The following is a 24703-nucleotide window of genomic DNA, read 5'->3' on the forward strand; positions in this document are numbered from 1 at the left end:
TGGAAATTAAGAAAAGGGATCAGTTATCAAACGCATATTTCAAGAAAAATCATATAATTTTTATTAATTTTTACATAATTATATTCAGGAAAATTTCTCAATTTTTGAGCAGAAATTGTTTAAACAATTTTTTAAACAAATTCAAAATATCACCTTTTGTGCTCCAAAAAATATTTTTTAGGTTTTTGGGTGACTCTAAATAAGATCTATGTCATTTTTCTCAAAAGTTAATAGTTTTGGAGATATAGGCGATTTAAAATCCGAAAAATGCGATACCTAATATGCATTTTCGAGGCTTCAAAAATATGTAAATGAGTATTTTTGAGATTCAAGAGTATCTAAACTAAAGTATCAACATTGATTTTGGTGAGAAATCGGAGCAATATTTTCCGTAGCAGAAAAAGGTGATCTTTTGAATTTGAATTGTTTCCGGCAAAAATGTCCGGCACCCTTCAACCTTCGATTTGTTTAAACGGGGCATTTTTGAATAGGACTCTTCAAAGGACAGAATCAGTTTTTTTTTCAAATGGGAGCGGGCTCACAACATCGAATAAATAACAAATTAATTCTTTCAAATTAAAGCTTGTTAATTTTAGTGATTTATAAGAATATTGGACTTATTATTTAGTTTTTACATAAACCATAATATTTTTTTACAATTATCTGTAAATAATGGCTCATTCTGTCAGAAAATTTTAAAAGATTGTCTATCCAGCAATTAAGATAGTCAACTGAAATTTAATTTTTAAACACGGCCTACTGTTAATGCACAAACATCTTTAGACAGCCAATTGTAGATTTAGGATCGAGATTACAAATAATACTGAAAAACTTAAATTGCGAATTTTGTCATGAAATTTGGTATGTGCGGTTACAATAAGTGGAACAACTTTTCCAAATAAGTTTTTCCGATTTCTCTAACGCGAAGCAAAATATCGAAAATTTACCCTGTTTGTGGATTCGCAGTAAGCCGCGTTTAAAATTTTAATTTCAGATGACTATCTTAAAAAAATGTGCACTATCAACATGTATGACTGTGCAAAATGTCAAATCTGTATGTATTTTAGTAGCTGATATATAGAGTTGTCTTCATCTTAAATGCGACACACTGTATAATAATGAATACTAGTGTTCGAGATGCATCGCGATAGCTGTAAAGAAATTAATTAGAAGGACTGAAAAGAATCGTCAGAGTCTTCTGAAGTCGAATCGTTCCCAGGTTGGATAAATATTGGTGCTATTGCCGGTAAAACAGGATATTCGTTTTCTATTTTTACAACATGAGCTTCGCAATTTTTCCACACATCGCTATTAATGCCACTAATTATTTCTCGAATATTCTCAATGGCCATTGCGCTTAATGTTGGTGACTGATTATATTTTCGCAATCGTTTTTTTACGGTACCCCAAACCATTTCAATTGGATTAAAAATGCAATAGTATGAGGGTAATCGCAAAAGAGTATGGCCGTGCCTGCTGCAAATGGTGTCAATAACGTATTCGTTTTTAAAATTCCGACTTTTGATCATTCTAATTAATTCTTTCTTTACTGGAATCTTTTTAGGAACAGTGATGTTGTTAAGTTGCATAAATTTTAAAATTTCGTCCTTTTTCGTGTTATTATTAGGTATTTTATTTAATATGCGGGAATGATCCGACGCATTATCCATAACAATCACTGAATTCGGCGGAATATATAATTATATTCAGGGAAATCTCTTAATTTTTCACGAATCAGTTCTAAAGTAGGCACTCTATTTTCTTTGTAAAAATTGTAAACTGTTCGCTGAATAACGTCTTTTGCAGCAGTGTCAATCCTACCCAATTTTTTATTTGGTCGCTTTCGTTTTAAGGAATGATCTGTAACTGTGCCTAATTTAATAATTGTATATATCGTCTTATACCCGATTTTTTTAATACATGAATTCTCGAAACAATTGCATTATCAATTGTAAACTGTTCGCTGAATAACGTCTTTTGCAGCAGTGTCAATCCTACCCAATTTTTTATTTGGTCGCTTTCGTTTTAAGGAATGATCTGTAACTGTGCCTAATTTAATAATTGTATATATCGTCTTATACCCGATTTTTTTAATACATGAATTCTCGAAACAATTGCATTATCAGCCATCCCAATATTTTCTTTTTTCAAACACTCATACATATTTACAACTATTCTTTGGGATTTTACGTGCAAATCTTTATTTTTTAATTCAGAGCTGTCATTAACATAATTGTCATTATTTATTGATAACACAGAAGTTGATGCATCTTAAAAAATGCCATCCTAGAAAAATATAATATTACTTATAACTTATATTACCTATACCGTATAAGCCTCCGCCTCTGCAAAAGGAAATATTTTAGGGTGTCGCATAGCCAGACAACAGGTGTTCATTAGAATTTACGGCTTTGCGCTTCGCGCTGTTGCCATAATGCATGAGTTTAAAATTAGTGAATATAACCTTAATACCATTATTAATATATCTGCAATTTTTCATGTTTCCGGGTAAGGTATAAAATCAATGAAATTTGGAAAAAAATAATACAATTCTTGAAACCGTTTTTGAGAACTTGGATTCCAAGTTGTCTGATTTCTTAAAAGTCGATCATTATATCTATAAAAGTATTACCGCTAAATTCACCAACAGGGCAACGTCGAACGTTCAAATTCTCTCCAGACTACAATGTTGCCAATATTCGAAAATTACTTAGAATATAAGTAATATATACAAAGTTCACGGTTGCTTTAATTCATTAGTGAAGAGTCCATGGAAATATTAGTACCTAGTTAATTAATTTATATATATATATATATATATATATATATATATATATATATATATATATATATATATATATATATATATATATATATATATATATATTGAGAATATGTTTATATTATTTTTTAAGAGTGTCGTTCGTTGACTAACAATTGAATAATAACGAATAGGGAATAGAGAATATTTTTTAAATATAACCTTAGGAATTTTAGGAAATATGTCTGACAACCTTGATTTGAAAGGCGGTCTCTTTGATACCAGAATGAGACATGTTTATGTTGGAAAATTATTAGTGGATGTACTATACATTAGATGTCCCGTGAAATTTCTATTCAACTATAACCCTTTATAGCGAGGCAAATTTGGTTATAACGAAAGAAAATAAGATCGAAAAACGTGTTTTTTCACGTTTTTGGACCGGCCGTGGCTATAAATAAATACCCTTTTTAACTGCCGCCCGCAATAAACTTCTTCTGTTTAATCTACCGACCGATATTGTGTTGTCGGAAATTTACAATTTATGATTCACAAGTGTCAGTGTAGGGGTTTGACTATTCGCACCTAATAAACTATGTAAAGAGGCTTAAAAACATGACAAATGAAACAAATTTCACCAGAATTTCATTTCACAGTTGTTTTTGTCGTAGATGTTTATCTTTTGTTCCCTGATTGTGTTTTCGCGTCTTGAAATTTGTGTTGTAGATTACATAGACACATAGATTACACACTATGACTCCTAAAAAAAGCATTTACTTTAGAAGAAATGATTAACGTCCTTAAAGATGTTGAGAACGGTAAGAAGAAAGCAGAAGTTTGTCGTGAAAGAGGAATTTCAAGTTCCACTTTATCTACCATGCTCAAAAATAAACACAAGATTTTCGAAGCAGGTTCGTCTTTTTCGGTAAATCGAAAAAACTACGTGCCGCAACTAATAAAGAACTCGATACTGCAATGGTCAAATGGTTTATCGTAAACAGGGCTGCAAATGTTCTAGTACGTGGACCACTGCTTCAAGAAAAAGCAACAGAGTTTTCGCAGGCGCTAGGTGGTGGTGAGAATTTTAAAGCATCGAGTGGGTGGATGAGCCGTTTTAAGGCCAGGCACGAAATTATGTGTAGAAAAATTTGCGGTGAAGCGAAAAGTGTTTCCAAAGAAGTCACCCACAACTGGTTGAAGTCATGGTCTACAATAAGACATAATTACAGTAACGATAATGTTTTCAATGCCAACGAGCTGTGACTTTTTTTTAGACTTACTCCAGATAAGACACTCAAATTCAAAAATGAACGTTATATAGGTGGTAAGTTATCAAAAGAAAGGGTAACTGTACTCGCGTGTGCCAACATGTCCGGTTCCCAAAAAAGGAAGTTAGTCGTCATTGGGAAATCCCGAAAACCACGATGTTTCAGAAGAGACATGAGTTGGAACATCTAAAGATTCTTTTAATTGTCGACAATTGTACAGCCCATCCGAAAGTTAATAGTTTAAAAAAAATTGGTTGCCTGTAAAGTCGGTTTTACGGGCGAAGATTTTACGTGACAACGTCTTTTTCTCGGTAGAATATTTATTGATATGAATATTATTAAATTGCACAATAGGAACAAGGAATTGAATGAAAATAAGAATTGCACAAATTTTAACTATAGAAATATATTTTGTTTACTAAAACATTGTACATGTAAACTTAAACTTAACTAATTTCTATTTGAGTGATTTTGTTGAGGATAGGACGATGATAGGAGAAATATGAAATGAAAGGAAGTGTTTCTGCTGTAATGTGTCTTGAACGCCAAGAACGCTCGAGAAAGACAGAGACACAAGCACGCACCGATTCAACGCGCCTAATTCTCTAGTGCTGCGCGCGCAGCGGACCGATCATGTTTGAGTGGGAGAGAGACGCAAGGCATTCGCCGGTCCGGCGGGCCTCTCTCTCGTTCGGTGACTCACTGTAACAGACGTGAGCGGGCGTTACACTTTTTTATGAATGACTCCGAGCCACAACCTAATTTAAGACGTTGTCACGTCAAAACATTCAACTTCTTTTTTGCTCCCAAATTACACATCTGTTCTGCAACCGATGGATCAGGGCATCATAAGGTCCCTTAAAGTTCACTACATAAAAGTTTTACTTAAGCGGATCCTGAATAATGTGGAAAACTCGTAGATAAAAAAAAACATCAGAAAATGTTTCGGTCTTGCGGGGAGGATAAAGACCGAGGTAGAAAACGAAGAAGATGAATATCCTGTAGCAGAGTGTTTGAGGTTACAACAGCAAGGTCAAGAACTAACCCAACTGAACAATGATGACGAGTTTGCTGAATTCATTGCCATTGATGATGACGTCATTGTTTGTGATCTTCCGATGGATAGTGAAATTATCACGGAAGTAATAAATCTGCCGGCGGAGCGCGTTATCGTCAGTGACGAAGATGGAGAAGACAATCGCGGTGAATCTACGCAAGAAGGTCCTAATAGACAAGACGTGGAAAGTGCTTTCAACGTTGTAAGAAACTATCCAAAGACAAAACGGAAATGAAGAAGCATACAACTGTTTCACATCTTTGGAAAATATGATAGATAGAATACTGGACAATTTAAAGCAGTCAACAATGACATACATCTTCCAATTGCAGAAGCAATAGTTTATGTTATCCTTGAAAATACGCTTTATAAATTATGTAGTTGACAATAATTATTTATACATTGACAATAAAAGTAAACAACTTTTTTTTCAAAAACGCCATTCAAACCATATTTAGCATCTTATATTGCTCCGAATGGCTTCACTATAGTAAGTTAATGTTTTAGAAAACTACATATTCATATTTATGCAGGTAATTAGTCTGCCATTTCAGTTCTCGTTATAGAGGGAGTATACTGTATTTGCTAGACATGAGAACATGGAGAAGATCGGAGCAGAACCAGTAAGGTTGGAGGAGGCCAAGGCTCGATTTGAGTTGTATTGCCATTGGAGGTATATATATATATATATATATATATATATATATATATATATATATATATATATATATATATATATATATATATATATATATATAAACACTTAAAATCTATTTACTTTGTCTTATAAGTGACTCTTTGACGTGCCGAGATAGGGTTTGATCTTCTTCAAGTATCTTCTTTTATAGAAGATCAGCAGCCTTTTGATAATTCCTTCTTTATTGTGGGTCTCTAACAAATCTTGATCCAAACCTGTCCAATGTTGGATGACTTTGTTACTTGATCTCATCCTCTATTAAGAACTATAGAAATTCGTATGTACAGGATGTGATAAAAAATATAAAACAATACTTTTTTCGTTATTTTTATTATATAATTTAATATAATACATATTAATATACAAAATATATATTTTTAATGTAAGTATAACATTCAGTTAATTTTTCTTCAAATGACTAAAAAAAGTTAAGTACTCTAAAGCACATTTTTGATTAAAAAGTAGTACAAGTGGGAGTTCTATCTGTAAACATATGTATATTCATTAAATTTGCTTGTAATGCATCAAAGAATATATTTTTAAAGACGATCATAAATAATTTTGCTTCATGTAAAGAAAGGTCGCATTTCTTCTTTATACGAACAAGCTTTTTAATATATCAAATGTAAATATATTTATATATATGAGTGTGCTATGCCAAAAGGAAGCCCATTGTAAAATAAAATTTGATAACGCTATTATTAATTCCTCTGAAAGAACATGCAATCACAGTTGTCTTTATTTAATTTAGGAAAGTTTAATTTAGTTAATTGAAAATCGCTTGCGATTTACAAATATAAAACTTGTCATAAGATCAATACTATTTTCCAATATAATCAATCGGTCAGAAAAGTGGGGAATGACTTTAAAGTAAAAATTAAATTATGCATTAGGGAATAATTTTGATGCAGATAATATTCACAAAGAAGGCTGACATAGTGAACATAGGTACAGTCAATCTTATATTAACTTAATAAGGGATAATTTCCGGGAGTTGGCTGTATATCATATAGTTAAAAAGCTCAACATCGAAGTAAAACACTTCTATTGTAAATGGTATATTGTCAACTTTTTGAAAGAGTTGGTATTTTCCATTCCGACAGTTCGGACGTAGAAATAATTTTTTCGAATAGGGAATTATGTTCCCGGTTAGTAATCCAATTTCATCGGCATACTGCCGTATAATTTAATACTTTCAAGTATGGTCTCATCAATGTAAACCCAACCACTATTTGGTTTTGCAGTTATTTACGCAAGTACTACAAAAGTTCACTGAAGATAGACTGATTTTTCTGAACTTTTAAGATGACACGGTAATTAGCACTAAGACTATAGAAGGGCTATAAATTTTACTAGAGTGTATAGTGCAGTAAATAGCGAATGCATCAATGAAACTTGACGTTAATATTGATAAGACCAAGATTACGATAATGTTAAGGTTTCTACAAATAATGAACAATTAAATCTGAGTGGGCAGTAAATAGAGAGAGTGGAAAAATATATATATCTGGGAGTCTACATTAACTCGTGAATTTGATCAAGATAAGGAGATCAGAGTACGAGTAGAAATGTCAAAGACAGTGTTCTTAAAATTCAGATATTATTTATGTGACAGAAATCTGAATAGTGTGCCTAGGCTGAGGTTTGTTGATGTTCGTCTTGTACCTTAACTGCTATACGTGGTAGAAACATGGACATGAAAAACGCAAACAATTAAAAATACCGAAGCCTTTGAACTATGGATATACCAGAGAATGCTGAGAATTCCATGGAGGACCAATTTCGCCAACGAGGAAGTGATGAGAAGAATGGGTCAAGATAAAACATTGTTAATAACAACAAAAGTAAGTTGAACACATACTGCAAAATGAAAAATACAGTCTATTGCAGGTCATTATACAGGGTAGATTAGATTAATAGATGTAGTGGAAAATCGTATTCGTAATCGTCTTACATGTTCTGCTTTAAATATTTTTAATATTCGGTTAAGTAAGTTGTTATATCTGGGCCTGCGTAGCGCAAGCGGTAGGATGCTTGCCTCGCAAGCCGGTGGTTCGGAGTTCGAATCCTACCGCCGGCAAGAACAACTAGACATTTTTAAAAATGTCTATAGGCCCCAGGTCGACTCAGCCTGAATAAAAATGAGTACCTTGGGTAAAACCAGGGGTAATAATAGGCGGTTGAAGCGTAGCACTGGCCATGTTACCTTCCTTGTATACCGTAGGCCCTAGATATAACAGACTACCCTGCTATACTCCCAAAGCCGCGAAGCGGTATAAAACGGGAGACTATTATTATTATAAGTTGTTATATCTTACAAAATATGTTCATTTAGGAGGATCAATCTAATTTTTACTATTCGACAAACACAAGCGAATACAATTAACGTTTTATCTACTTTAAGATCTCAAAACAAATGTTTTTCTAAATATATTGTTGGCTTTATAATATTCTTTGAAGACTTGGTTTTATAATTTAATTAGTAACACCAAAAAATAGTATTAATAAATAATTTCCCTATAAACATTGTCAATAAAACAACTATAAAAATATGCTAGTAGATTGTTATGTACATTAATAAACTAACAACTTGTAGATAAGTTTTAGAGGCAGTATAAGGCACTAAATATTTCGATTCTCGTTTATATTATCGTTCTGTAGCGTAAAAATATGTTGTACAGCACACGAAGTGTTGATTTCAGATCCATATTAACGACATCTAGAAAAAAATTAGATATATTATTATATTAGTTTATATATATATATATATATATATATATATATATATATATATATATATATATATATACATTTGAACAAATTTACTAGGCTCGCCTAGTTGCAGTAAGCTGCAGTACTTGGGACATATAATGAGAAATCAAGGCAGATATGAGCTATTCCAATGCACTTTGCAAGGTAAAATTGAAGGAAAAAGGGCCCCAGACGAAGAAGAATATCCTGGCTTGCTAACCTGAGAGCATAGTATAGAAAGACCTCAACACAGCTATTCCGTATAGCAACCAACAAAGTCATGATAGCCAGAATGATCGCCAACGTTCGGAACGGACTAGCACCCTAAGAAGAGAACGAATCTCTTACTAATGAAAAAGTCTCTAATATCATCAAAGATATCCCGTAACTGGACATAGTTTGGACCAGACAGAGCTTAAAACTTCTGGTCGTGAGGTGTTGAGTGATTGTCAATATTAATTAATCATGTTGTTTATAAGCCACAGAAGATACCAACATTAATTACTCAGGGAACCACTTATTTAATACCGAAGGATCAAAACAACATCCAATATTGAACAAAGTACAGCTAATTACTTGTCTTCCAACTTTTTACAAATTGGTCACATTCTGTGTAGTAATCCAACACATGTATAGTCGGTTCGCTATATTTACGCGGGTTTCGGATTAACAAAATTATGCTAATGACTCATTGATAACCAGTTGCAGTAAACGACTTCCCAGAAAATTAGGTAAAAACTGCATTAATGGTCATATTTTAAAATACATTAAAATAACATTAGGGTAGGTATAAATTTGTTACAATATTGCAGTTGAATTGATTCTTTGCCAGTGTTGACATTGTATGTTTGGTGGAAATATTTAAAAATGCCTAAACGTGTGTTAGATGTAGATAGTCTAATTTGTAGTGTACATGAGTATTTTACGGATGAAAAAGAAAATGGCGGTCCTTTAAAATCGGTAATGTCTGTTCAACAACGCGTATGTGATGCTCTAGGAATTAGTGAAACCAAACTAAGAGGAGTATTACAAAATCGCAATAATGAACGGCCGAAAGAAGATCACCGAAAAACTCGCCTATCATTGAAAACGAAAGATATTCCAGATGGAAAAAAATTTGAAATTCGTGATACCATTTATCGAATGCGAGCCAACAAGGAACATGTGACCTTAAATACAATTCTCTCGGAATTAAAAGATAGAAAATTTGACGAAATTGGCAGAACAAGTCTATGGCAAGTGATACATAATTTGGGTTTCAAATTTCAAAAGGAGGATAACAGAAAAGCCCTTTGTGAAAGAAGTTGTGTTGTGCATAAAAGAATTAACTTTCTAAGAAAATATTCTAAATTAAAAGAAGAAAGGGCAAATTTTATATATTTAGACGAAACATGGATATTTTCTAGGGGTGCAACCAAGAGAATATGGCAAGATGATAACGTAAAGTCTATCAAACATACTGATGGAGAAGGGAAGCGACACATAATTTTACATGCAGGAGGGAAATCGGGTTTTATAGAAGGTGCTGATTTAATATTTTCATCTAAATCAAAATCAAGTGACTATCACGATAATATGAACACAGAAATGTTTGTAAAATGGTTACATGAAAAACTTCTCCCAGGTTTAAGTGAGCCCAGCGTAATTATTTTAGACAATGCACCTTACCATTCTGAAGTATTAAACAAAAGTCCAACGAATTCTTGGACTGTTAATAAAATTAAAGAATGGTTGACAAAGGAACATATACCATTTACACAACATATTTTAAAATCAGAATTATTACGCTTGGCAAATATCCACGCAAAACCAAAAATCTTTGTTGTGGATCAGATTATTGAAAGTTATGGTCATCAAGTTTTACGTCTGCCACCGGGTCATTTCCAGTTTAATCCCATCGAATGTATATGGGGAATAGCAAAACAATATTATGACAACCATATTGGGCCTAACGGTTATAGTGACGACGCAGTTCGGGAAACTTGGCGAAAGGCACTTTCAATTGTAACTCCAGAGGTGTGGTGCAACTGTATATTCAAGTGCGAGAAACTAATAGAAGATTGGTGGACTCGTGAAAATAAAATAAACGAAATAAGTCCAATCATAATAACAATTAATGGTGATGACAGCGATGATGATGACGATTATGATATTTTGATGATAATGACTGATTTTCATTTTTGTTGGCAAGTTAAATTTTTTTATTTTTCATTAGAAATTCTCTCCATGGAACAAATATACATAGACCATATTTTCTGTGTGAAGTGTAATATAAAATTATTATTAGGTTTATATTAGCCACATTAGACTCCATTAATGAAGTAATTCTCCTTATTATACTGTCAATTATATAAAAGATTTTCCATTATTATTTAATTAAAAAAAGTTATGGATTATTTTTCATTTCATTTGACCAGTTGATATTTCCCCAAAGAGCAGGTAATTAAAACTGGGTACTTACAATAAAATTTTTAATCCGAAACCCGCGTAAATATAGCGAACCGACTTTATCAACACTGTTCATGAAACAATATCATAGAGCTTTAACAGCAACTTATAATTGACTGTCATCTCTGATCAGGCGTACATCAAGAAAAGAAATCTGTTTACTGTCTATATTGATCACAAGAAAGCCTTTCATTCACTGCCGGATGAACGGCTTATAAATGGAAAGTTATCACTGTAACAATCCAGTAACGTTATTGTAGCAATGGAGCATGCACAGTAGAATATATAATTATACATTAACCTAACATCTGCAACATGAATAAAATATTTCAATTTTAATGAATAGTATGAACACGAAAGGAATAAAAAAAGGCTGAAATGTACAGCTAGTGAGGACATTTTACTACAAGGAGTGCGGGAAGTGAGCACTTAATTCAGACCTGAAATTAGGCTCAAATTCAGAAGTATGTTTTTATGCAAACGGACAATTTTACAAATAGGACTCTTAAAGAACACACATATAATTTAATTAATACACTGGAAGTATAAAGTTGTATTTTTAAAAATATGATTTAAAATTAGGCATTCTACTATTAGACAAATACAAGATTAGGCAGTACTGACAACTATTAATATGACATATAAATTCGATTATTTAATAACTCTAAAATAAGAAATTAAAACTGAATACTAAAACTCCATTTAAGGTGTAACTAAAATTACACATCCACTAAAGTGTATTTTACTTGATAATTCCCTAATGTGTTAAGAATATAAAGTCGACGATAATGAGGGCTATGATGTATCGTTTATGTGAAATAATTACATGCTGTAAACTCCGATTTTAACACATTTATGTAAAAATTTTCAAATCGGTATGATGTAAGACCTACGTATAACGGGTTGCCTACCTTGATATGTAATTTATCTATATGTAAATGTAATTTTTAAGCTGTCTAAAATTAGGTGCCGTTTTCGCTCTTAGTTAGGTTATGTTATTGTATGTAATTTGTGGAAACAAGTTACTATTTTTTTATAATTATAATAAAATAAACTAATGGCTTCAATTAAAAAGAAAACAACCAGGAAACAATTGTAAGTGATGTTAGACTTCATAAAAATAAATAGTGCTTACTGACAAAATAGTCAAGGAAGGCTAAGAAAGTAGCCCAATTGTGAGAGGAATTTGCTATCATGGTAAATACAGTAGATGGTGGCCCTAAAAAATAGGAGAACAATGAAGACATGTAAGAAGATTAATTTCTGTTACTATCAAATTTAATAAATGCTAAATTTTTAGGTTTTCAATGAGTGGAAGATTTTGCAACTCATTTCAAAGATTCATCTTGGGGAGCCCCAGATTATAAATACATTGGAGTTTAAAAGTAAAGATTAATTATTGATGTATTATGTTTATTATGGTGTATAATATTTTTCAGAAGGAAAAGGAAGTCAACCTGTAAAAATTAAAAATGAAATAGTTTTATTTAAAATTCTATAAACATATCCTTTATAAAATTATATCTCAATTATGGAATAAACTGAATATAAACATTTTTATTTAACAATTTTATAACTCAAAATTTTTTAGCCACTTTGTAATATGTTTCAGATTTTTTGTTTTGTCTTGATCTTTGTGTTATTCTTTTTGATTTTGTAACTAATTGTAACATAAATACCTACATATCATTATGAAATATACTAATTATAAACACTTTTATTTAACAACTTGTTTTTTTTTTATTTTATAACACCAAAGTTTCCAGCAATAATACTTCTTCATATTCTCTAAGGGTTATGAGCACATTTGGACCATTTTGTAATATATTTTAGTTTGTTTTACCATTATCATTAGTCAACATCAATGCAACACAGGAATATAGGTTTCCAGCTTTAACAAGGCTATAATGTAAAACTCTGTGCTTGTGCAAATAATTCTTTAGGACAATCCTCCATTTACCCCTGTGTCTATCAACTCTTCTGTACATTCTAACTCCAATAGATTTTAAATCATCGTCTAAATTGTCTTAAATTGTCTTGATACCTAAGTCTTGGTTTTCTTCTGGTTTATTGTCCCATCAGCCCTCTTCTGTTAAAAACCTTTCCGACTGTTGCACCTACCTCTTGCCTGATGAAATGCTCTGCTCTATCCATGTAAGGTATGCTACCTTAATGAGTTTTATGTCAGGTTCTATACAACCCAAAGTTGTAATGCTTGTGCTACAAACCTTGTTCTTTGTAGTAGTATATTTTAGGTGTATGTGTAGGTTTACTTTGTGGTATATTTTAGGTTTGCGTTAATTTTTGAAATTGTATTCTTTACTTGTATGTTTTAATTTTCCAAGGGTTTTAACTAATTTTGGACTACTTTTTAATATATTTTAAATTTGTTTATTTTGAACTTTTTTCAATTAATTGTAACATACGGGTTTTATGTTTTTAAACATTTTTATTTAACAATTTTATAACACAAAGTTTGTATAAATATAAATCATATAATTATAAAATAAACTGAGGATAAACATTTTTATTTAAATATTTTATAACATAACATTTGCAGCGATAACACTTCTTTATATTCTCTAAGGGTTTTTAAAACTTTTGAGCCAGGTTGTAATATATTTTTATTTTGCTAGTGTTGTGTCATTTTTGTAATTAATTGTAACATACATGATTTATGTTTTTGTTTTTAACAATATATAAACATTTTTAATTTAATATGTTATAATACAGTGTGAAGCAATATAATATCTTCGTATTATCTAAACAGTTTAAAAAATTTTTGAGCCACTTAGTAATATGTTTTAGATTGTTTGTTTTGAGCTTTTTGTAATTAATTGAAATATTAACATTTATATCACTAAACTATACTAGATTATAAAACTCTATCATATATATTATAAAATGATGAAATATCACTAAATTGTAAAATTATATTACTAAACTATATTTGATTATAAAACTATATCACTATTTATCGTTGTGAAATAAATAAATTATGAAAATATTAATTAGTTTTTGTTTCACTACACAAAGTTTGCAGCAATAACACTTCTTATTCTCTGTGCTTCCAACACCCAACCATTGTTTTGATTTGCCTCCTTTGGAATCATTTCTATGAGAACTACAGGCTGTACTTCATCTTTTTCGCCATTTTGGTACAAAGTGTTCCACTATCCCTGCAGCTATTTCTGTTAATACTTTACTAAATGTACTTTGTTCCATTGAAAATAACAGGTTGTTACCAGTACATTTTTGGTAACTTCCATTTCCTACAAAATTTAGTAGGGAGAGAACCTTTAATTCTATTGCAATTTAGTTAGAGCTGGTTATATATTTCAAATGGGTTACTGGTGTCCCGTAACTGAAGTTGCTCTACATTTACATAATTTCTTTCTGCCACATCCATCATTCAATTCATTGAGTAATAACAAATTTACAAAATCCATTTTTTCAAAAACAAACAAGAAGCCAAAAGTTAGGTTAATTTGAATTATCTGACAGATCTTCAGGATATGACAGAACCGAAAATAACGTTTTATCAAAGAATATAGACGCTTAGCGTCTATATTCTTTGGTTTTATGTAATTTTCTGCTGTGGCTTGGTCATTTTACGCATAGCAACGCAGGGCATGATACATCATACCGTTTTTACACATTATGTTTTGAGAACTGTAATCTGATGTACGTTTTCTGAATTTTACACTAGTATGTAATTATTTACGTAAATGATACATCATAGCCCCCAATATTGTGATATTTTTAAAACATAAACTGTCCCAACAGATTAAACATTTTAAATTCTAGTGTAAAAAATACAAATATAAGTTGTTAAGCGCATAAATAATCATACATTACATACCTTCTGGTCTAGCTTTTGGTTTCTGCAAGCCAACTTCCTCCATAAGTTCAAAGGCAAAATTAACATTATGTACTTTCTGTTCAAACTCGTGGGGAGTCAGATGGAAACTGTAATGAGGAACAAAGAAACCTTCTAAAAGTCCCATAAGCATGATCAAGTAGACACCATCATGGAATTGGCTTTCTATTTCAGTAACTTCAAAGTTCATTTTGTTCAGATGTTTGTTCACAAAAGTTACCAACGACTAAAAAAACATAACACAATAATTGATGAAAATTTATTTCACAAATAAAACTTGAAAAATGCTTCTTATAGTTTTATAACTGTTTCAGGTCGTTGGTCGCATTTTACTTTACACTCGAAAAAAGCTGTGCAGAAACTATTAAAAGGATGTAACAGTTCTTTGAATATACAGGGTGTTTCAAAAAAAGGTAACCCCGTCTCTAGGGTAGGTAAAAAACTGAAAAATAATTGGGGTTTGCTTAGTAAAAAATTTTTGTAACGCCATCCGTTTTCAAGATACGGGGTGTTAAAGAAAAAACAATATTTACGCATTGTTTACGATTTTGCCGAAACTACTGGCAACATTGTAATGAAATTTTATACGAATATATTTTGGAAGCTGAGACATCCCATGGATTTGTTTTTATATCTGATTCTCATAGAGGGCGCTAGTTACACGGATCGTACTAAGTATTAGTCAATATAACTTTTTTAAGAGTATAATTATTAATCAAAATTTCAAGTAAACTTAAACATCATTCAATTTTACACGAAAAAGGTACTCTTGGTAAAACTCGATACTGTGTACCGTTTTCGGAATATTTTGATTTGAAAATTATGAAGTAATAATTGATGCTAGTAGTAATGATAAAGTTCTAATAGGTATACCTCTATTTTCTCCAAGTGTGCCATGGAAATCTGACATTTATTGATTGTTATGACGATAAATCAACAATAATTAGAGTTTTGAAACCTTGTTATTTGTAAAATCAAATCAAAATGTACTCAAATTTTGAATACACTGACATGTTATTAACCTTAGGCGAATGTTTAAGATGTTCTAGTGCAGCTGTGACACGTTATGCAGAAAAGTTTCCTAGTAACTTACCAAGTAAAAAAACATTTAGAGCCGTTGAATGACGTTGTCGAGAAAATGGGAATGTGAGACCAAATAAAATAAATTCTGGTAGACCAAGAACAATTAATAAAGAAAATAATATTTTAAATTTACTTGATCAAGATCCAACAGTTAGCGTAAGGAATATAGCAAGACAAACAAATACTTCTTCTTCAAGTACTTGACGGATACTGAAAGAACAGCAATTACATCCTTATCATTACAGACAAGTCTAAGAGCTCTTGCCAGATGATCTACCTGTTAGAGTGGATTTTTGTGAAACAATGCAACAAAGGACAGCCCACAATCCAAATTTTTTAAAATGCATTATTTTTACGGACGAGGCCACCTTTATACGACAAGGTATGTTTAACTCCCATAATGCACACTACTGGTGTGATGAGAATCCACAAAAGTCAAAAGGGTATCACATTACCAACACTCATTTAAAGTTAATGTTTGGGCAGCAACTTTAGGTAACAAATTAATAGGTTATCATATTCTACCTGGAAATTTAAATGGTGATATGTATCTTGATTTTTTAAACAATTCCTTATTCGAGATATTAGAAGATTTAACGCTAAACGAGCGAAGATCTTTATTTTTTATGCACGATGGAGCTCCACCACACTTTGATAGAAGGTGTCGTAATTGGTTGAGTAATCATTTTCCGAATCGATGGATTGGTAGAGGTGCAGAAGCTCCGATTCATTGGCCTCCTCGGTCCTGCGATTTTAACCCTTTGGACTACGCAGTTTGGTCGTATATTAAGGAAAAAGTCTATGCTACAGAGGTAAATTCACGCCAAGAATTGGAAGAAAGAATTCAACGTCAATTTAATGACATCATAGCTGATTCCCTACCGTTTAGAAGGTTAATGGAATCTTTAGAAAAAAAGAATAGACTTGTGTATTCGCGAAAACAGAGGGCATTTTGAACACTTATGTTACGTTCCAAATTTAAAGTAGAAAGTCCCACCTCTATTTTATCAAAATTTAAATAATTCAGGACGTGTAAGAGCGGTTGCCTATAATATATTATAAGCAAGGTGGCGAAAATAAAATTAGTAATTTTTAAATAGGGGTAATGTCTGGCAAATTGTGCTGAAGTTAAGGGAACACGTCCTCTTTTTTGTGAAGAAACTAATTTAGATCGTTCTTTCTAGAGTTATCTTGGAAGAATTGGGATCATAAAATTGAAATTTTTGAATCTCGGTATTATTCGGTGACCTCCGTGTGTCAAGTTGTCAAGTGTTCGGAAAGACGACGGAAAGAAAGTGATTCCAGATTTGACGGTGTTACTGAAAGGTTGGGCTAGATTAAAAACGGCATTTTGTTTTTTTGCTTTTGCTGCTGTTCCATGTGGGATCTGGACTAGTCCGAACCGTGTGGATATTCAAGGGGATTTGCTGCCTTCGTGGAAGGGTTTTTTTTGGAATATCCACAATTTCGCTAAAAAAAGCGGATCTACAGTACACGTGAATACCGGGAGTCGTATTTAGATCAAGAAATTAGCCTTAATCACGAGTCCAAATAGCCGGCTACGCTTCGGTCCAATTTGGGATATTTCAAACCCCTAATCTGGCTAAGAAGGGGTTGGTTGGTTTGTTTGTTTTTTTCTGCTTCTTCTTCTTCGTATTTTTCCGTCTGGCTGTAATTTTTAACTTTTCAACATTGTCACACAAGTCTATGTACAGCGACAAGCGTATGGGATTTTGGATTGAAGACACGCTGAACTATAACTGGAATTCCACGCGGTGAAGTATATGAAAATTCGAGGTATGGATCGATAATTAATTTTCAACGGAAGATTTAAGCGCCGTCTAATTTGGTTTGCGGAATACAATAGTTTTTTTAAAGATTATTTGCTGTTAGTTTTTATTTTCATATTTACAAATACTTTACAGATTTTTTTTAAAGATAATTTGCGGTTTATTTTATTAATTCAATATTTACACATACCTATTTTAATTTTGTAAACTGCGTCTAAGGGGGGGTTATATATTTGAGATTTATTTTTTTTATATTATTTTCTGCGCACGCACTTGAGCTCACGTGGTGTCCTATTTGCGTTAATTATTTTTTTTGGTTGGTATTGAACCGCACACCCCTTAGCGTCCGGTACTTTTGATACGTCTTACCTTTCATTTTGTTCTGTTAAATAGAAATAACTTATGAATTTTTGTTAGGCAAGTAGAAGCCGCATTTTTATATTATTTTTTTATTAAGCCTATGGTAAAGTTAAATAATATTGTAATATGTAGTATGTATGTATTTATTTTCAACTATTTTGGGAATCTATTTATTAAAATTGACTAAATTCTAATCTGACAATTTCATTTATTTTTTTTTTATTTATTCAGGTTGTATACTGTTACTTAGTATTTTAGTAGTAAACCTATTGGTAAGTTGGTGGTTTATTGAATAGTAACGTAGGGAAGGCTGTGGGCCAATTTACCTGGCGCCCCTGATATAACTTCGGATTTTTTTTGTTTTGTGGACCGCACGACCATCTCCACTGTTTTGTCTAGCCGCGAGCCATTCCCAGACTGTCACCGTATAGTACTTTTCTTTCCGGGTGTACGTCTGATTTATATTTGGTACATTTTGTAATTTTTTTATATAGATTCGGTTTTGTACGCCACATATTTTGGCGCCCAACGTGGGGCCCTTAATTAATTAACCGTTTTTTTGTCAACCCCTTGTGTAGATTCCTTTTAATTAGTTAACCTAACGTGTTTGGGCTTTAATTGACTAACTTTGATTTATTTACTTTACCACTGGTTTTGCACTTAGTAGTAGTCTTAGAACTTCGTGTTTAGTGGAAGTGTATGCCAAGAAGTGCTTACTAGTTTTTTTTTTGTGTGACGTGAAGTTGGAAGAAGCCAAAAATGGAACTTAAAAGAAGATACTTTGAAGTGGTGTTGTGGAACTTAGAAGAATTATGGATATATTAGGACTTTGAAATATTTCTATTTCAGTTGGAGTTCAAATTTATTTTTTTGAGAAGTTGGACTTCGAAATTCTACATTGTGGTTTAACTTAGTTATGTTAGGGAATGTAAAATCTTTTTTTGAGATTATGTTGTGACTTGTAATTTGTTCTGAAACAATGAAATTTTGAAAATCTTTTGTGAAATTTTATAGATTGAATAAAGCGACTATTACTTTTATTTTGCTTTTGGTTTGCTCCCATTAATAAAGTAAACTGTACCTGTGTGTTAATATTTTTACTTATATCTTGATTTTGTTTGAATATTTGCTCCTTTCGGTTGATACATTTTTTTTTAAATTTTGAACTTTGGCAAGATGGTGCGAAAACTTGTACCCAACTACTTAAGGAAAGAGGAACTGGAATATGAACTCAAAATTCGTGGAGTGTCTACTGGCACTGTTGAGTCTATGAGGTCTAGTCTGTCTGATGCACTTAGTCGTGAGGCAGCAAATGAAAGCTTTAGATATCCTGAGCACCCATTCACCTTTTCACAGGATAAAACTGCAATCGAGACTAAACTTGCGGAGCTGAATACGGCTGTTGGAAAGTTTGCCGGAACTCCTACTTGTGCTGAGTCCTTGAGATTGCGGACACAGATTAACCATGTCTTGGGGAGAATTGATCTTATGGTATTGCCAACAGGTGACGATGCAGACGCAGCCCAGGTTGTTAAGTCAGACTTTCTTGCTGAGATTTTGAAGTTGTCACAGGATTTACATGATAAGCAGCATCCAATCGGATCTGGTTCGGTACCAGTAGCGCTCGATGTGATTTCGGTTTTAAATCAGTCTTTTCAGGCAGGGGTAGGACAAGTTCATGCTTCTTCTCCTGGAGCGATGTCACAAGCTGGTAATAATGTTTTTTCAGGGTCTGTCTCTAGTTTTTCTTCTGGGATGATACTTCCTCATAAATGGGGAATAGAAAAGTTTTCAGGTTCTGCTAGGGGTATGTCTATTTCTGCATTTTTTGAGATGGTGAATGAATTGAGTCTCGCTCGTCATGTACCAGATAGTATACTTTTGGAATCAGGTATAGATTTATTTTCGGATAAAGCCTATCAGTTTTATAAAGATGTTCGTCTACGTGTAGGGAGTTGGGCTGAATTAGTTGAAGAGTTTCGTAGGGAGTACCTGTCAGCTCACCATGGGGAAGCGCTTTTTGAAGAGCTTCGGAGGAGAACTCAGCATTCGTCTGAGACTATTGGAGTTTACTTGGCAATAATGAATAGTTACTTCAATCGCTTGCGTTGTCATGTTCCAGAGGAAGTTAAATTGTCTATAGTTATTAGGAATTTGCATCCGTTCTATCAAGATAGATTACGTGATCCTTTGCCAGCTACCTTGGAGGAACTTCGTGTTCTATGTCGCAGTATGGAGGAAAGACGTGATTGTATTAGGAACTATGTTGAACCGAATAGTAGGAAAATGAATACTTTGGAAAAGGACCTAGCTTATATCAGTGTGGATGCTGAAAGTTGTAGTAGTGTTAGTGAGGGTCCTGTTGCTTCATCCGAATCGGAGTCAGCTAGAGGAAAGTTTAGGACTTTAGTCTGTTATCGTTGTAATCAGTCAGGCCATAAGGCAGTAGGGTGTTTAATGAAGAAGGAGGCTGTTCACTGTTTTAAGTGTAAGAAAGAAGGGTTTACAGTCAGAACTTGTCCTTCGTGTAATTCGGGAAACGGAAGGAAGCGCACCTAACTGGTCGAAGAGGTGTTGCCGACGTTGACTCGACCAACCTACGTCCTATTTTAGACTTTATTTTACATCATTCCGAAGGAGATGAACGTCCATATTTGAAAGTTAAAGTCTTAGGAAAGGAAATTTTGGGATTATTGGATTCTGGTGCTTCAAAGACCATTGTAGGAAGAACTGGTTGGAAATTTTTACAAAACTTGGGTTTAGAGTTGGATACTTCGAAGAAGACCGTTTGTAGAGTGGCGAATGGTCAGATGTGTGAATCGTTGGGGGAATGTTTAGTACCTTTCATGGTTAGGGATCGCTTGCGTGTCTTGCCAGTATTAGTTATTTTGGACGTACCGCACATTCTGATTTTAGGATCTGATTTTTGGCGTGTTATGGGTATCGTTCCAGATTTGAGGCATAACGAATGGTATTTTTCGGACGCTCCAGCAATGGTAGGTTCAGTGGATCATCTCCGAGGTCAAACTATTTTGACCGATGCAGAGAAGTCGCAATTGGAGGAAGTTATTAATAGAAGTCGTGAACTAATGGGCACTTCTCTTGGTTGTACTGATGTCACTGAGCATGTGATTGTTTGTAAATCTGCACCCATAAAACAACGTTACTATCCTGTATCCCCAGTAATCCAAAGCCATATTGATAAAGAGCTAGAAGATATGTTGGCGAAAGGAGTAGTGGAGCGATCGAATAGTGCTTGGTCGTCCCCGATTCTCTTGGTGAAGAAAAAGGTTCCAGAAGGTGAAGAACCAAAATGGAGGTTCTGCGTAGACTATCGAAAGCTTAATGCCGCAACAGAGAGGGATGGCTACCCATTACCGTACATCTCTAATATTTTAAATAAATTGAAGAACGCGCATTATCTTTCCACCATAGACATTAAGTCGGCGTATTGGCAGGTACCTGTTGCTAAGGCTTCCAGGCCTTATACTGCTTTTACGGTTCCTGGTCGAGGTCTTTTTCAGTTTTGCAGAATGCCTTTTGGATTACATAATGCCCCGGCTACATGGCAGAGGTTGATAGATCGTGTCCTCGGTCCGGAGTTGGAACCCTATGTTTTTACTTACTTGGATGACGTGGTCATCGTGACGTCGTCTATTGAAGAACATGTAACGATCTTAGAGGAAGTCTTTAGACGCTTGAGAGAAGCTAAGTTAACCGTTAGCTGGGATAAATGTCAATTTTGTAGACCGGAACTAAAGTATTTGGGTCATGTGGTTGATAGGAATGGACTACATGTTGATGGTGATAAGGTCAAGGCTATGCTACGTATCCCAACACCCACATCCGTCAAGGAAGTTCGTAGCATCATAGGCACATTTTCCTGGTATCGAAGATTTATTCCTTCCTTTGCGACACTACTAGCTCCAATTACAGCGATATTGAAGAAAGGAAGAAAATTCAATTGGACCCCGAGTTGTGAAGAATCTTTTCAGAAAATAAAAGAATGTCTAGTTTCTGCTCCGATACTTAATTGTCCTGACTACAATTTGCCTTTTGTTGTCCAATGTGATGCCTCAGGATATGGAGTGGGCGCCGTGTTATTGCAGCCAGGCCCGGATGGTGACGAAGTAATTAGTTTCCTGAGCAGATCACTAACGCGTCAAGAAAGGAATTTTTCCACGACGGAACGGGAATGTTTAGCTGTGTTATGGGCAGTCGAAAAACTGCGTCCTTATTTGGAGGGTGTTCCGTTTACGGTCGTGACTGATCACGCATCCCTCGTATGGCTTCAAAATTTGAAGGATCCTACTGGAAGATTAGCTCGATGGGCGGTAAGATTGCAACAATATGACTTTAAGATTGTGCATCGGAAAGGAAAAGAACATGTTGTCCCCGATTTGTTATCTCGGTCAGTTCCCGTGCTTGATATGGTTGAAGAGGTTGTACCGCTTCCTAGTGGTGATAGTTGGTATGATAAACTTTGTAGAAAAATCGAGTCTAATCCCTTGAAGTATCCTCAGTGGAGAATGTCTGGTGGCAAACTTTATAAATACATCCGTCCCAGTCATGGATTTTTGGTCGAGGAAGCGGACAATTGGAAGGAAGTCGTTCCTAAGGGTCAACGATTGGAAGTGCTGAAGTTGTGTCATGATAGTCCTTTAGCAGGTCATATGGGGATCCTGAAAACTTATAAGCGTATTAACGAGAAGTATTTTTGGCCGAAACTGCGGAGTGATGTGTCTCGTTACGTTGGACGTTGCTCACTGTGTGCCATGCATAAGGTGGAACAAGGTAAGCCCAAAGGCTTTATGACTCCTCAACCTAAAGCTACTCAACCATGGGAGATAGTAGCAACCGATCTTATGGGACCTTTCCCAAGATCAACTCAAGGCTATAAGTTTATCTTAGTGGTAATGGATGTGTTTAGTAAATTTTCTTTGGTATTTCCGTTGCGATCCTCAAAAGCCGTGCATGTCGTTAAGAAAATAGAAGAAGAAGTTTTTCTCGTATTTGGAGTTCCACGTCTGTTACTATGTGATAATGGTGTCCAGTATACTTCGGGTATTTTCAAGAAAATGATGGAAACCTATGGTGTCTCAGTTCGTTATAATGCGTTGTATCATCCACAGTGTAATCCATCTGAACGCTATAACCGAACCCTTAAAACAATGATGGCAACTTATATAGCTGACAACCATAGGAAGTGGGATGAAAATTTGGCCAAACTAGCATGTGCTACGCGCACTGCATACCACGAGTCGACTGGTCAAGATCCCTACTTCATAAATTTCGGTCGGAAGATGGTAGTGGATGGACGAGATTTTTCCCGAAAGGACAAACTCGGAGACCCGGAGGACGAAGTAGCTAAAATGGGATATCCAGGTGGACTCCAGGAATTATTTGTTGATGTTAGAAAACGTTTAGATAAAGCTTCGGCTAAGTGTGAGAAGACCTATAATCTACGGAGACGTCCAGAGGAATTTCAGCCCCATCAGTCAGTATGGCGGAGAAATTTTGTGTTGTCAGATGCCGCTAAATATTTCACGAAAAAGTTAGCTCCTAGATGGATAGGACCCTACTTCGTGAAGAAGAAAGTTTCCCCCTGGACATATAGTTTAGAGGATGAAAATGGCAAGGATCAAGGTATTTGGAATATTAAGGATTTAAGGATTAGTAACCCGACTGGTGATCCCGATAGGATTTAGGTCGGAGTAGAACGGACTAGCAAAAGTTTTGTCTAGTCTAAGTAAATTTAGTTAGTCTTTTGAAATTGGTTGTATTTATTTTTTTTGTTGTGTCCGTGAAGGATGACTGAGTGTTGGCTATGATCTGTTCTTAGGATGTATTTGGATGGTCAACCGATTCGTTTTTTTTTGTGTTAGGTAGCCAATACGAAGTCGTAGGGTTGCGGTAGCCTTAATTTCTTTTGATTTATGGAATTGAATGTCACTTAGGTTTGGTCAGAAATATGTTGTCTTCGATGATATGGCGTTGGGATTTGTTTTGATGTTAGTAAGCCATTCTATTTAATTGGGATTTTTTCGAAGCCACATAATTATGTTTTGGTGAATCTTGTTGGATAATAGCTTAGTTTTGGATGATTCACTAAATTTCGTTGTATACGGATTTAAATTCTGAAAGACCTATCTCATTTTTATTTTAATGAACAATTGGAATTACACTACTGTTTCGGTAGATGTTCCTCGCAGTATCAGTAAGAGTGGAATGGTGGAGAGTTTCTTATGGACTCATGTTATGCGAGGTATAGTGAAGTACTAGCGATGCCCCAGAGCTGGGAGGTCGCGAATAAGGGCAACATCCAGTAACCGACCTAATCAGTGTTGTCAGATTGACGTTGGAATTTGAAACTATTCTACTTGATCTCATACGATGAGAGATGACTGTTGTGTGGAAGTGGAGTAAGTGTTGTAAGTAAGTTGTTGCTTTGTGCGTGTGGTTTGAGATTGGTATGTCTTTCGTTGTCCAAGTACTTGCGCACGGTGAAGACGGTGTGGATGATGATTGTGTTGTGGACTTCGCTCGGAGTTTAGGTAGTGCGTCGCTAGCGCGAGGGAAAATTTTCTTCGTCTAGTTTTTCCTCGTAA

General features: G+C 34.0%; 1 protein-coding gene across 1 annotated transcript in view; it reads right to left on the reverse strand.

The window, feature by feature from the left end:
• Window positions 1-6114: 6114 nt before the first annotated feature.
• The window catches only part of parvin (beta-parvin), a 34388-nt gene continuing 15799 nt past the window's right edge, over window positions 6115-24703 (reverse strand). Inside the window, exons 6-7 of the mRNA XM_072536733.1 lie at window positions 14845-15088; window positions 6115-8502 (exon numbers count right to left, since the gene is read on the reverse strand). Coding sequence (XP_072392834.1) covers window positions 8426-8502; window positions 14845-15088 — 321 coding nt within the window. The 3' untranslated portion in view covers window positions 6115-8425. The remainder of the gene's footprint in view (window positions 8503-14844; window positions 15089-24703) is intronic.

This window comes from Diabrotica undecimpunctata, chromosome 7 (assembly GCF_040954645.1).
Source record: "Diabrotica undecimpunctata isolate CICGRU chromosome 7, icDiaUnde3, whole genome shotgun sequence".
Taxonomy (NCBI): domain Eukaryota; kingdom Metazoa; phylum Arthropoda; class Insecta; order Coleoptera; family Chrysomelidae; genus Diabrotica; species Diabrotica undecimpunctata.